We start from the raw sequence: 13,164 nt of genomic DNA on the forward strand, positions 1-13,164 counted from the left end.
CTTCTGAAAATGTTGCCCACCTCCTTATTCCATCTCCTTAGACGCCGTTTGGTAATCTCCAGCTTACGAGATACTCTGTACATGGCACTACCCCGAACAGGCACGCACTAAGCCTCATGAATCACCTCCTAAAAGCGGAGATATTATAGCCATAATTTTCAAATGTAAAAAGAAAAAAATAATAAGTAGGAGAGGAGTACTAATCAGTATCAGACAGTGGTCCGAGACGATCCAAGGTAGATAGCTCATACAGTAGTCCGGATAACACTGCACCACCCAACCGTGGCAAAGACTCTGTCAATCTTCTTCCAAACTCTGGCCTACCTTGTAGTTATTGCACTATGTAAACCTTGGGCTGTCGAAGCCAAGGTTAATCAGCCCATTGCTCATGATGAAGTCCTAGAACTCCTTGACCTCCTTCTCGTTGGAGAAGGTCTTACCTCCTAACTTCTCTTGGGGGCCATCGATACAATTAAAATCTCCTACCACTAATAAATGATGTCCTGAGATAGCTTTGCAACCTCTCCCCACAACATCCTCTTCTCTCTGAAATCCGTACTAGCATATACAACCATTAACACCCACGACCTATTGTTGCCTTCCGAAATAACCATCACTACCTGTTGCACACAAATATTGAATGTCTAGGTTTCCACACTCCGGCCTCTATCGCAATTATCCCACCCGACAGATCATAGGATTCACTGCATAGAAGCCCTATGATCGTGGGAAGGCCCGTCTGGCTCGCTGTAAACTCCTTCCGAACAAACGAGTCTCGAATTGCACGCACACCTCTAGATTATGAATCTGCACCAACCTTCGGAAGGTTGGGGAGAAGGAAGGCTTTCCTACCCTCCGACGATTCCACATTAGGACCTCCATCAAGCATCCACATTAGAATTAGGGACCACCTTGGGTCCTGTTTCTCCATTGCTGAATAGCTCCCCACCTTCCGTTACATCCTCCTGCTGCTCCCCCCTACAAAATCCGTTGCAGAAGGCGGAAGAGCCTCTCATGAGGGTGCGCACTCCCACCTCCCAACGAGACTGGACCCTTGCCCGCTCGTTGAGGTCATCACCTCCTTTGTCGAACTCCTCCATTTCCCGCTCCCCAAGCCACCACCCAAGCTTCCCGCCAAGACCACACAATTGAGAGACGCCATCGCCGAAAAAGAAGAAGAGGCCCCATAGCCCAAAGCAGCCTTGGGCGTCTTCGCCTCCACCGAGGATGATGCCAGAGCCACCTTCCAAAAAGGCCTGGACCCGCCCTCGCCGCTGCCTATGGGGCAGTGCTCGACCCCCGACCTATGCGATAGGGAAAGACTCTAGACCTCAGGGCGAACTAGGCTCCTCCGCCGCCCCGAGCCCTCCCCCTCCTCTGCTACTGCTGGGATGGAGGCTACCCGCCCAGTTGGCCCTTATCGATTTGCAAGGCTACAGGCCCTAATCCAGTTGCTTGGCTGCAGCCCGGAGTCAACCACCACCAAGCCGACCTCCTCGGCCTCTCGAGGGGACTAGCCCACATCGCCCGCGCCCGCGCCAAGCCCAGTGAGTCCGCACTAGCCCAGATGCCCTAGGGCAGCTAAGCCATTAGAGGCCGGATCAAGCTTCAACAAGCCCGACCCACCACTTCCCAGCCTGTCGACCAAGCGGTCCAAGCCAGGTATGGATGGGCTACGGGCCCTCTTGATCTCTGGGCCCAGCCCAGTCTCCCGCTCTCCATAGTCCGCCCGGCCCATGGACACCACGCCCCCCTCGCCTCCAGACTCGGTGACTCGTCCGAGTCGACTCATCGTCCTCTCCCTCAGCACGCCTGAGCCACCGCAGAGGCCTGAGCCACCCGCAGAGGCTTCCTTCGTCGGCGATTGCCTCTGAGCAACTTTGGACGGTTTTTGCCACCGTCCAGGTCCGGAGGAGTACTTGGCTTGGACGTGGACCCCTCGTGACGAGCCGATTGCGTGGCCGCCGGCCTCCGATTCTCCTTGACTGGTGGCGCCACCCTCTCCCTCAGCTTGCTACCCCCCGCAGGCCCCTTGGAAGGCCTGACCCTGTTCGTGGTCAGCCAAGGTCCGAACACCGGGCGACCCCCCTTCCTGTGCGGGCTCCGGGGCAGCACTGGCATATGCCCCCCATCCGACCCCCCAATCCTCCGCCATCTCACAGGTGCCGACCCGCTTCTCCTCAGGCGGGCCTGGGGGAACTTGCACGCCCCCTCCCCGTGGTCGATCCGGCCGCATCTGAAACAGACCGCCGGCAGGCTTTCATAAACGAAGGCCTGCCAGAACTTCTCCGGCGAACCTTGGACGAATACCCCTGGCTTCAATGGCTGCCTCGCGTCCAGCTCCACTTGGACCCTCACAAAGTCCAACCTGCGTCGCTGCTTAGTGCATCCGTCCACCACGACCAGCCTGCCGGCCGCCGCGATGATCTCCAGAACCGACTCCGGCTCCCAGTACTCCACTGGCAGCCGTGGGAGGCAGACCCAAGCTGTTGCCCTACTCACCTTCTTCACCCCAGCAATGAAGTCCAGTTGCCATCTTTCCACTGCGAAGAGCTGCCCACCGACTACCCACGGGCCTCTCGACATTGGCGCCTCCCGATCTTCTTCACACTTGAATCTAAGGATGACATGATTGTCCGCCATCGGGAGAGCCTCGGGGTCATAATTGAGCTTCCCCCTCGATCGGAACTCCCCCGGCCACCCAATCCACAGGCACCCTCCTTCCCATGCTCTGCAGGATCACTGCGGTGGAGCTCCAGGCCTGCCTAGCTTTCTCTAACCTCTCCGGCGGAATCACCACCACCTCAGGGAACAATTTTTGAACCTCCTCCAGTTCCTCATGAAAGATGTTGAAGCTGGTCCAAGCGGTCTATCGGGGCCGCACTCTAGTTACCTCTGCCCATGACTGACCGGTGGCATTCATCCCTAGGGACCGGTGTACCACGTCGGCCCCTGGCGTGACGTCGCCAATCTTCTCCTTTCTCGATCTACGATCACCCATGCAATCACCCTACGAGTGTTCGACGAAATGCCTCGCTCGCTCTCCTTAACCAGCTCTGCTTTCAACTTTTCAAGGGTGAGAAAAGTTTTTCCCCTTTTTATTTTATTTTACCTTTTGTAACGAGTCTCGTGCCCCTCATATGTATCATTTCATGTCATGCACTCTTGTTGATTTTGTCACCAGATTTCAAACGTTTCACGAGACCAGGATATACAAAGGCCATGTGTCACTTCTGTGGGGAATTAGCAATGGCCAGGCTCTTTTTAATCCTTTAACAAAGACATCTCGCTTCCCAATTTCTCCAAACCTATTAATGGCGATTTGTTTGTTTTCGACTGGTCCAAAAGGGCACGACGCTCGAACGAAGCAAGTTTAATATAGGGTCGGCGGACTGAAGGAAAGAAAAAAATAATAAAAAAATAAAAAATATTTTATTTTTGATTGAAGTTTTTTTAAAAAAATTTATGAAATTTTTTTTTATATTTCATAAAAAAAAAAAAAGCTGCCTCCCATACATTATAAGCTCGTTAGGTCCGGTTGAAAAATTTGAATAGCTTCCATTGAGGACTTCTAGAGTGAAAAGTGATTTTCATTAATGGTTGTTTTGTGCAGAAAAATTTCAGATTTGCATTTTTTTTTAATCTGGTTTTTTTTCCATCTCGGCCTTTCCATTTCCTCCCATTTATTTCAACTATTTCTTTTGATAAAAACGAGAAGGGAAATATACGGAGTTCCCTGACGAATGAGAAACCGTTTGGCAAACTCCTTGCAAAAAGATAATATTATTAAATTTTTCAATAAAATATAATAATTTTTTATTTGTTAAAGTATAACAAATATTTCACATATTTTTTTAAAAAATAAATATTCAACTAAATATAAATAATTTTATAATATATCAATTTTTTAGTCAAATAAATATATAAAAATTATTTTTCAAACATCAATTTTTTAAAAAAATATTATAATAATAATTTTTCCACCAACTAAATGAATCCACCATGTTTCGAAGCAGTCCTGCTTCAAAGCCTCTCTAATTAGTTGTAACAGCCTGTTCCACTGGATTCCAGTAACTGAGGTGAATCCCATAAACTCAATTGGTCTTCTTGGATCAACACTGGAGCCCCATTCCTTTGCCGGACCAAACTTCGCTTCCGTCTCTACTTTTTCTTTGCTTTTAAATTTTTAATCATGCTCTGCTCTCTGTGATGTACGAGTCCCACCAACTGCCATCTGGTTCCCCATTTTAAATTATTATTTTTGATCTTCAGAGTATTTACTTTCATATTTCTTTAATTAATTAATTAAATATCTTGTATTGGGTCTAATACTCTAATAGTCCCGAACTCCTGATGATGATCAGGTTCCGTGAACCAGCCCGGCCTTAACGGGACATAATTAATTATTGGGAGCAAAAATATATTAATAAATAAATAAATTAATTATTATTTTAATATAAAAAGGGGAAAAATATTCGGACCGGGCCCACGTTTCTCGTGTTCCAGAGTAAAACCCGGCGCCGATGCCGGCGATTCCTCCGACGCTCCAACCCATTTCTACGACCAAACAGACAAAAACGAAATAAATTAAAATCAAAATAAATGAATAAATGAAAAACAAAACGTACCGACGACGATGACGGCATATACACGACGGGCGACGGACGACGGACGACGGACGACGGGCGACGGAATCGATACGACGGCTGCCACTCGCCAAACGGAGACGGGAAATTTCAACGGAACAGGAAGAACGTATGCTCTCGCTGCTGCAGAGAATCGTTTCATTCACAAGTCACAACACCTTATGGCTTAATTTAAATTAATCCATAAATTAAAGAATTAATTAGTTTTATAGTGCCAGCTGTTCCAGTCCAGTTCGGATGTGAAATACTCGTTCAAAAGCCATCAACGGCTGTCAAAAGTTCATATACACATCTGTCTCCGCCTGTCCTTTACAGGAAAAAAAGAAAAAATAAAATAAAATCCCCCCATCTTTTTTTTTCTTTTCATGCACGAGTTCCTGAGATCTGGAAACCTCCGATCGGATTCTGTCGCCGCCGGCGAAGCCGATATCGAGAAAAGAGGAGAAAAGATTATAAAATATGATACCGTTTTTCCTTTTCTGATTAACGAAGCTGCTTTGGTTCGAGATCCAGACCTACGAGGGGGGTTTAGATCAGAGATCGTCGGCCTTGGACATGACGGAGAGGCGACTGGACCGCGGCTGGAACGCCGCCCGCCGCCGCTGCTGGTGGGAAGAGGGGCGGATGAGTGCGGTGAGCGCCCGCTTCACCCATTCCCCCTCCACGGTCCCGATCCGGACGAGCGAGTTCGCCATCGCGGATCGCCGCGCGTTGAGCCGGTTCGACGACGACGAGACGGCGCTGTGGCTGTGTTGGAGCTGGCCGAGGCCCTTGTGGAGGCTGCACCGGAAGGAGCCCGGGTGGGTGGTGGGGGAGCACATGCACGTCCGGCGCTGGGGGACGGAGGAGGTGATGGGGCGCGGGGAGCGGTGGTCTGCGAAGGCGAGGGAGCGGCCGGGGGAGGTGGGGCGGTGGCGGTCGAAGGAGAAGCGGACGGAGGGGACGGGAGACGGGGGGGCGCCGACGAGGTTGACACGGGTGGGGGAGGAGGGCCGGTGGTGGTGGAAGAAGGTGGAGGAGCTGGAGGAGATAACGGCCATGCCGCCGGCGGAGGCGGAGGGGAAGCGTCCAGACGGCGACTTCGATCTTCTCGAGGTGGTTCCCATTAGGTACTCAGAGAGAGAAACTTCAAATTTTTTCACCAAAAAGAGGAATTGGGAGAGCAGAGGAGTGGGGAAGAAGGGGGCTTAGGAGGCTAGTTGGGCAAACCGACCTCGCCTCGAGCGTGGTATTTATAGGGGAGTTTGACGCGGAGAAGGGAGGGCAGATGGGGTAAATAAGGGGATCGTTGGGGGCGATGATAGGATAGTCGGACCGGCCGTTGGGTTGTCGGTTAGCTAACTAGGGTTTGGGTTTTGGATAGAGTCGGGTAAACAGATCATTGGGGGCTCCGCGAGGCCGCCACGCAGTCGGACGGCAGTGCAATGGCTCTTCTTTTGTGAGTTAATTACAAGAATGTCCTCAACTCGTTTTGCCGGTATTTACGACGTGCCATTTTCTTGACGAAATTATCCTTGACCTTTTATCCTACGACTTGTCGAGTAACTTTACCCACGGTACGGTGATACCATCTTTTCTCTGCTCATCCTACTCCAGATGCAGCCAAGAGGATCAAAAGTAATAATTTGATATAACTGTAGAGAGAAAAGGCATCCTACCTTTGTTGCCGATCATTCCGGGACCATCTGGATGGAGAAAATGGAGTTGCCTAATACTCTCCGCAATGTGTTGTTTTTTAATTTTTTTAATTATATCCGTATACATTATATATGATATTTTTATTTTTAGCAAAAAAAAAAGACATCCTGATCTGTCGAAAGGATTCTTCCAAAATATTGTGCTGCATAGAAGATGACCTAATAAGATCTTTCATTATATTGTCAGATTATTGAAATATAAATAACTGATTTTATTGGGTGTTATTCTATTATCAAGGTACTTGTTTGCCAATTTTCCTAGTTATATAATCAACATAGGATTTTCAAAAATTTCAGCTGAGTGCTAATTGAAAGATGTTATATTAACAAATAAAATAAGTAATTATTTGGTGACACTGCATCCTTCTAGCTTTAGCCTTATCATTTCGGGAGCAAGAGGGATTCTTGAATTCTTGTTGGTGGTGTCTTGATGCAATATCCAATTCTTTTGGTGAGCAAATGTACATGGTTAATTATTCAATTATCCTTCCATTTCCCATGTCTAGATCAAATGAAGAAAGGCAAAAAAGGGTTACAAATGAACATGAGTCAAGCAGACTCTAGAATTTGTTAGACCCACTTGCAAATCTACACATGTCAAGTTGGGTTTAAGGGATTGTAGGTCTAACCTACTTTTTTGCACCATTACTACTTGCTCTGAATTAGCCTCTTTCTTTCATTGGTGGGATTCCTTCTTAAATTACTTGGTAAACCAAACAAAGATTTTTACTAACTTGGTAAATGAGCACGATGGAAAAAAAAGAAAGTCATATCAGATTTTTGGGAAACACATCCCAATATATAATATATCATTTCCCTTTCGTAAATGCAAATTCAATCACTAGAATTAAATTGCAATTCTTTTTCTTTCTTAAGAAAAATCTGCAACCTTAATGCAGTTTTTATCTAATCTTATAAAAATTTAAATTAACAAATAAAAGTAACTGGTATTACCTAAAGTCTCCTATTTCTCAATCCACCTTCTGGATGTGAAAATCATCCCATATACTTACCTCAATCTAGTTAGCCCTAAGATAAAGTGGATAAGTTGCGAGCTAGATATTCTCTAAAAAATTGAGTTTAGAACTGGGATTTCTGAAAGAAACACAAAGATATAATGCATGGTAAACCATGTTCAGATTGGTTTTTATGTTGTGTTTGGTAGCGACTTCAGCTCTTTACTTAGAATAGCTCATGGAGAATACCTAGATAACTAATGCAATATATACATTAAATATTATGGGTTTGCTTTATTTTTTATTTTTAGTAATTTTAAAATAGTTCAATTTTCACCATCCGACCAAAAAAGGAGAAAGAAAAGAAAGTCGGTTAGTAATTTTAGAGGATGAGAGAGAGAAAGAGATAGAGGTGGCCGTAGTAATTTTGCCTTTCTTACATTTTTTTCTGGCTCTTTAGGCTGTGCTTATATCTAGTATGGATGCGCTACGGATGTATAAGAAGAAGAAAGAAGAAAAAGAAGAAGAAAAAACAAAAAAGAAGAAAGAAAGAGAGAGAGAAAGAAAGAAAGTAAGAAAGAAAGGAAGAGGGGTTGTAAGTCTTTTAACAAATCTGAAGTCGTCTATCCCCGGGTAAAAAGGCAAAGGAATCGTGAATAGGGGAAGTAATTAAAAAGAGGCGGCCGTTAGAAAAAGAGTTGGAAAGTCTTTTAACAAATCCGAACTTGTCTATTCCCGTGTAAAAAGGCAAAGGAATCGTGAACAGGGGAAGTGATGAAAAGACGTTTCCTCTAGTTCTTTGTATGAACTATATCCAAGACCGAAAAAATAAAACAAAATAAAAAAAAAAAACTAGAATCCGCAGAGAATAAAGCAATTCCTAAACCAAAAGTATATAATATTTTTTTTATTAATTATAGAGATCTATACAGGTATATAATTAGTTTTGCATCAAATATATATTATATAGATTTTGAATATTTATATAGAACTAAAAAATGTGAATAATATCTACCTACTAATCTTTTAAAATAAAATTTTGAACTATGAGATAATTCATTTTCTTACAATTTTGAGAGTATAATTGGATCACTTATTAGTATTCTTCAAAGGAATCTTCATAGTATTTTTGTTCTTTCAGTTCCATTTATATAAGTAAGGAAGAGGAGGGATGATCTATAGCCCAGCTTGCTCCTGAATAAAAGAAGAAGCAAAAAATTATTTAAAAAAAGGTTAAAAAAAGAATAACTAAACATATGCCTTAATTTTTGGAGCCAATATTTTTCTCACATATGGGAATAGAAAAGTTTGCGCATCTATTTTTTGTTTATTTATGTTGGAAGTCTGCCTTTAAACTAATGTGAAACAACTAAGAAAAACCTCGAAGCAAGAGATACTAGAGACCATATCAAATGAGCATTATAGTGACAACAAGAATAACAGAAGGCATCTAATATTCAGTATCAGATAATACAAATGCTTCATTAGCATGTAAAAGATGTAGCTAAATAAACATCAAGGTGTTACTAAATTCTTCTGGAATAATTTAAATAACTAACAAGCGGACTCTTGAATAATTCAAAGAAAAAATATATCTCCAAGTGATACATGGTTTTCACCAAGAACTAGATTATAGTTTTCAAAAATAAATCCAGTGTACTTCTAGGTTTTTGGTTGAGTTCTTCTTTTCGGACCTCGAGATTTTGAGGTCAGGCTCTATCCTCTTTTTTTTTTTTTTTTTTTTTTGCTATGGCGGGTTTATCATACAATGTGTGTACGAAGACATCTAATAAAGTTAAAAAACACTAGCTCACGGAGTGCTCGAGGCAGCTTCTCTTCTTCTTGGCTCAGCACAGATAAGCCTAATAATGAGAAACAAGTACCTCATAGCTGTCAATTAATATTTTAGAGCTTTGTGCAAAACTATGGTTTGCAAACATAACCTAATACTCCACATATATCATTATATAATTAAATTATCTAATCTGCCACCTTATTTAATTCCAGTGTCCCATTAACAGGTGGCCTGCCAATGCCGCCGCATCACATGATATGTCCCAAATCGGTGGGTTTCGTAGCCCATTGGAAATAGAGATTCCTTGGATTCTACTCTCCATGCTCGTTTATGGATAGGTAAGGACGGTTTTTATCAGTTTGAGGGGTTGGTGTGAAGTGGGTTGGGCAATCCCCCTAGTTCCGTGAGAGCTGTGACAAAGAAGAGGTCACAGTCCACTGTCTCAGCTAAAAAAAACAAAACTAATTAAAAAATATTATTTATTTTTTTTAATTTTATATAAATATTTAAAATTTTTTCGACTGATAATTATTATAGTGCTAAATATATGTATGCAAAAATTCTTACATACTCCTTTCATTTAAGCGGTGCCAAAAGTCTGAATTCATTCAAATTCAATGCACGACGATAAGCCCGTAGTCAATCCAAATAATTATGTATTGTAGTATCTTTTGATTTATATAGATTATAGACTGGATCTATTTTGATACTATTTTTAGATCATTTAATAGATTTTATTAAAAAACTATATATTTCTTTATCTCAATAATAATAATTTTTAAGCAATATTAAAGATTCATTGTGGACATCATAAAAGTCAAATTTTTAGGAGGTACCGATCAACCATGCTAAGAATTGTTGGCCAATTATAATAAATCCTTTATATCTCAGAATTACATATGATAAGTTTAATTGGTTGAAGGGGGACAGCTATATGTTCAGCTTACTATTATATATATGATCTGCATAAATCTTTCAATCCCAGCTGGTTCACATGACAACCTTAAGCTCGGGACCCACAAATTACAATCCTTGGCGTACCTAGGGTCTAGGAATTTCCAAGATCACAAATTGTGGAGGATTTCAAATTCTGAGCAAGGAGAGTCTTGTAGATGAGAGCTTGCTTGGATGATAAGTAATGCAATTTGACATCTCTACGGAAGAAACAGGAACAATGGTCAAATGTCTAATCGCACCAAGTCAAAGTCGATCCACTCATGGTTTGTCATACCAGTCTGAATCGGATAGTATGAAGCATACTGTACAGTACTGATGCGGTACTAGTATCCAATACGGATGGTGTACCGATACTTGGTACAACGAAAAAATCTCATACAATATCGTATCGACATAATCATAGTATGGCATTGGTACGGAATATGGTACCGAAATGACAAACCTTATATCTACTTGATTTCAAGAAGCCTTGGTGATAAGTTAGTTTACAAGAAGCTTCTGAAGTGGTCACACTAGCTTCAAAGCCAATACCAAGGCTTCTGGCAGCTGTTATTCACAAACAACATCAAAATAGGCAGGGACGTGCTAATTGTAACATTTTTGTTTTGTTGATGTCAGGTGTTATAATATTTCACTATGGATTTATGTGCCATATGAGAGCTAAAATCATCTTAGCCATGTATAATGGCATACCGAGTATTTGGTTTGCATTCTGCGAAAGCGAAAGTGAAAGAGAAAAGAAAGAAAAGAAATGGGTATATTGACTATATATATTTGATGTTTTAATTGGCTTTTCATGTTCCAAAAGAGCCAAAGGGGAAAGCCTTCTTGGATGGGTCTTATCATAGCAAGTAATGGAGCACTCTCTTGGTCTCTTTGGCCGACAATATTGGCGGTGTCACGAGGACGAGCTAAAGCTTCTAGTCTTCTTTTCGTCAGCGTGAGTCTCTCCCAACCACCCAATTTAAATGCATGGGAGCCCCCACCAAGTTCTTTGGGTGCATACCCTTTGCTCTTCCATAGGCATTTGTGCCGGTTCGTCCTAATATTCCTTGACTTTTCCCCAAGCTGGTCCATTCCTTTTTTTTTGCTGAAAGGTTAGGTGTATAATCTAAATGCATGCATTACTATCCATGGTGATTTCAGAGGATCTAATTGCTCATTACCTCAAAGTCTTGGTAAGACAGCATAACTCTTCTCCATTCTATTCTATATTGGACTAGATTAACCCCATGAAGAAATTATTAGGTGGATCAGGTATGGTAGACCTAGGGTGAGATAAATCCACATAATAATTTCATCCTAAGATGAAATGAATACTCCTAGGATGATATCATCCTAGGTCCACTATGGACCCCATCCACTTAATAATTTCTCAACCCCATGGGCATTTCTTCCTTTGCATAAGTTTGGACGAGTGCAGAATAAGTCCATCACCCATTGGACCATCCGATTATCCAATATAATGTCAGCCACAACCACTATGTTTTATATGCACAAGGTGCATAACAAACCACAAGTTTCTTAACCATGGAAATTATGGACTTGTCAAGTTTCACATTCTCATAAGCTACAAATTATCCATGGTTAAGAAATAATCCAGTGAGATGACTGGAATGGTACGTACCCTATGAAAAATCCTTTATATAATGAACTTTGGAACACTATGAAATATCTTGTAACTGAAATGAAAATTTTGTTTGTGGTTAAAAAGTAGAACACCAACTCAATGTTACACGACCATCTCTTAACATACCATTACAATGTCTCACAAATATCATACCTCGATCGTTAGAAAAACCCTTTATCTTTGGCTTTTACCATTTCCCATGGTAGAATCACTCTTGGGCAAACTAAAGACTGTTTGGTTCTCCAAAAATGACATAGCAAGAATTTGAATAACCCCTTGCTCAACAAGAACTAGAGGATCATGATAACTTCATGATGACAATTCTATTGATAATATATTAAATTCCTATTAAAGTGCTCATAGTTTTGAGTCCCACATCCAGTGTAAATCATACAATAAACAATCATTAAGAAATATTCAAGTGCTACCTGTTTCAAGTGGAAATTTTCAATGCTACTTTCAAATATGTGCGTAGAAATCTTCCAGTGGGCTCCCTGTGTGCTACCTGCTTCACTCTAGTATACCCCCATGCTGCAGCTTACAGCCTCAGTCGTTGACAAAGAGGCAGATGATAAGAGCATAGAAGCTCATATGCATGCATTAAGAATATTTCAATGCTCATAAGAACGTCATCTTCGAACTCTATTCCTATTCTTATCTATTTATCTCTTTGATCTCTCTTATTTTCTATCCTATATCCCCAATGTTTACGTATAAATAAACGAGTTCTCACTAATGGATAGCGAAAGCCATGTTTTTTAATGTTGTACAAGAAATGGAGCCATCCTAGCAACCCCCCTCAAGCATTATCCTTCCTTTTCAAGGGATAGAAACCTTCCTTCCAAGTTTCAACTCATTAGCCCTCCAATTGTTCCACATGGTTAGGTTCCGAACCTCCGGTACTCACGGCAATGGTGAGGGGAGCGGATACCCGGTCCCACGTGGCGGGGTCATGGATAAGGCTATGGACAGCGATATCCAGGATAAGATCGACCGCTTTAACATCGAAGACCCAGACAGCTGATGTCGCTCCACACGTGATGACATACGCGACTAGACGGCGTACAAGCTCCAGCTGGTACCGTGGATGGATATCTGCAGGATTTCATATCAGCTGTTCTACATTGAATAAGATATCCCAAGAAATCAGATGGGATATAGTTGCACCGTGGTGATTCCTCCTGAACTAGTATTGGTGAGAGAATAATTGCACCTTTTATCCTTGTTGGATGTCTGCTGTTGGAACGTTTTAGAAGTGGATATGCATGGACTCATGGAGTAAGTGGGATAGCGCATGTTGTGCTCCAGGGTTAAATGGTTAGGTTGCATGTGAGGTTAAACCATGCCTGCTCTATTCACAATGCTGGTCTGGATTAATTTGTATTGTTTTTGGTATATACAGTTCTGGACTATATGTGGATCCTTGATGAATAAAAATGTAATTATTCAGAGCATGATATCGATTAGAACTAGCCAACAAGTT

General features: G+C 42.3%; 1 protein-coding gene across 1 annotated transcript; it reads right to left on the reverse strand.

Annotated features, from left to right (window-relative positions):
* Window positions 1–4,826: 4,826 nt before the first annotated feature.
* LOC120112898 lies at window positions 4,827–5,867 on the reverse strand. The gene has a single exon (XM_039132993.1). The coding sequence runs from the start codon at window positions 5,750–5,752 to the stop codon at window positions 5,180–5,182; it is 573 nt and encodes a 190-aa protein (XP_038988921.1). The 5' UTR covers window positions 5,753–5,867; the 3' UTR covers window positions 4,827–5,179.
* Window positions 5,868–13,164: the final 7,297 nt, after the last annotated feature.

The sequence above is a fragment of the Phoenix dactylifera genome, chromosome 1, assembly GCF_009389715.1.
Source record: "Phoenix dactylifera cultivar Barhee BC4 chromosome 1, palm_55x_up_171113_PBpolish2nd_filt_p, whole genome shotgun sequence".
NCBI lineage: Eukaryota > Viridiplantae > Streptophyta > Magnoliopsida > Arecales > Arecaceae > Phoenix > Phoenix dactylifera.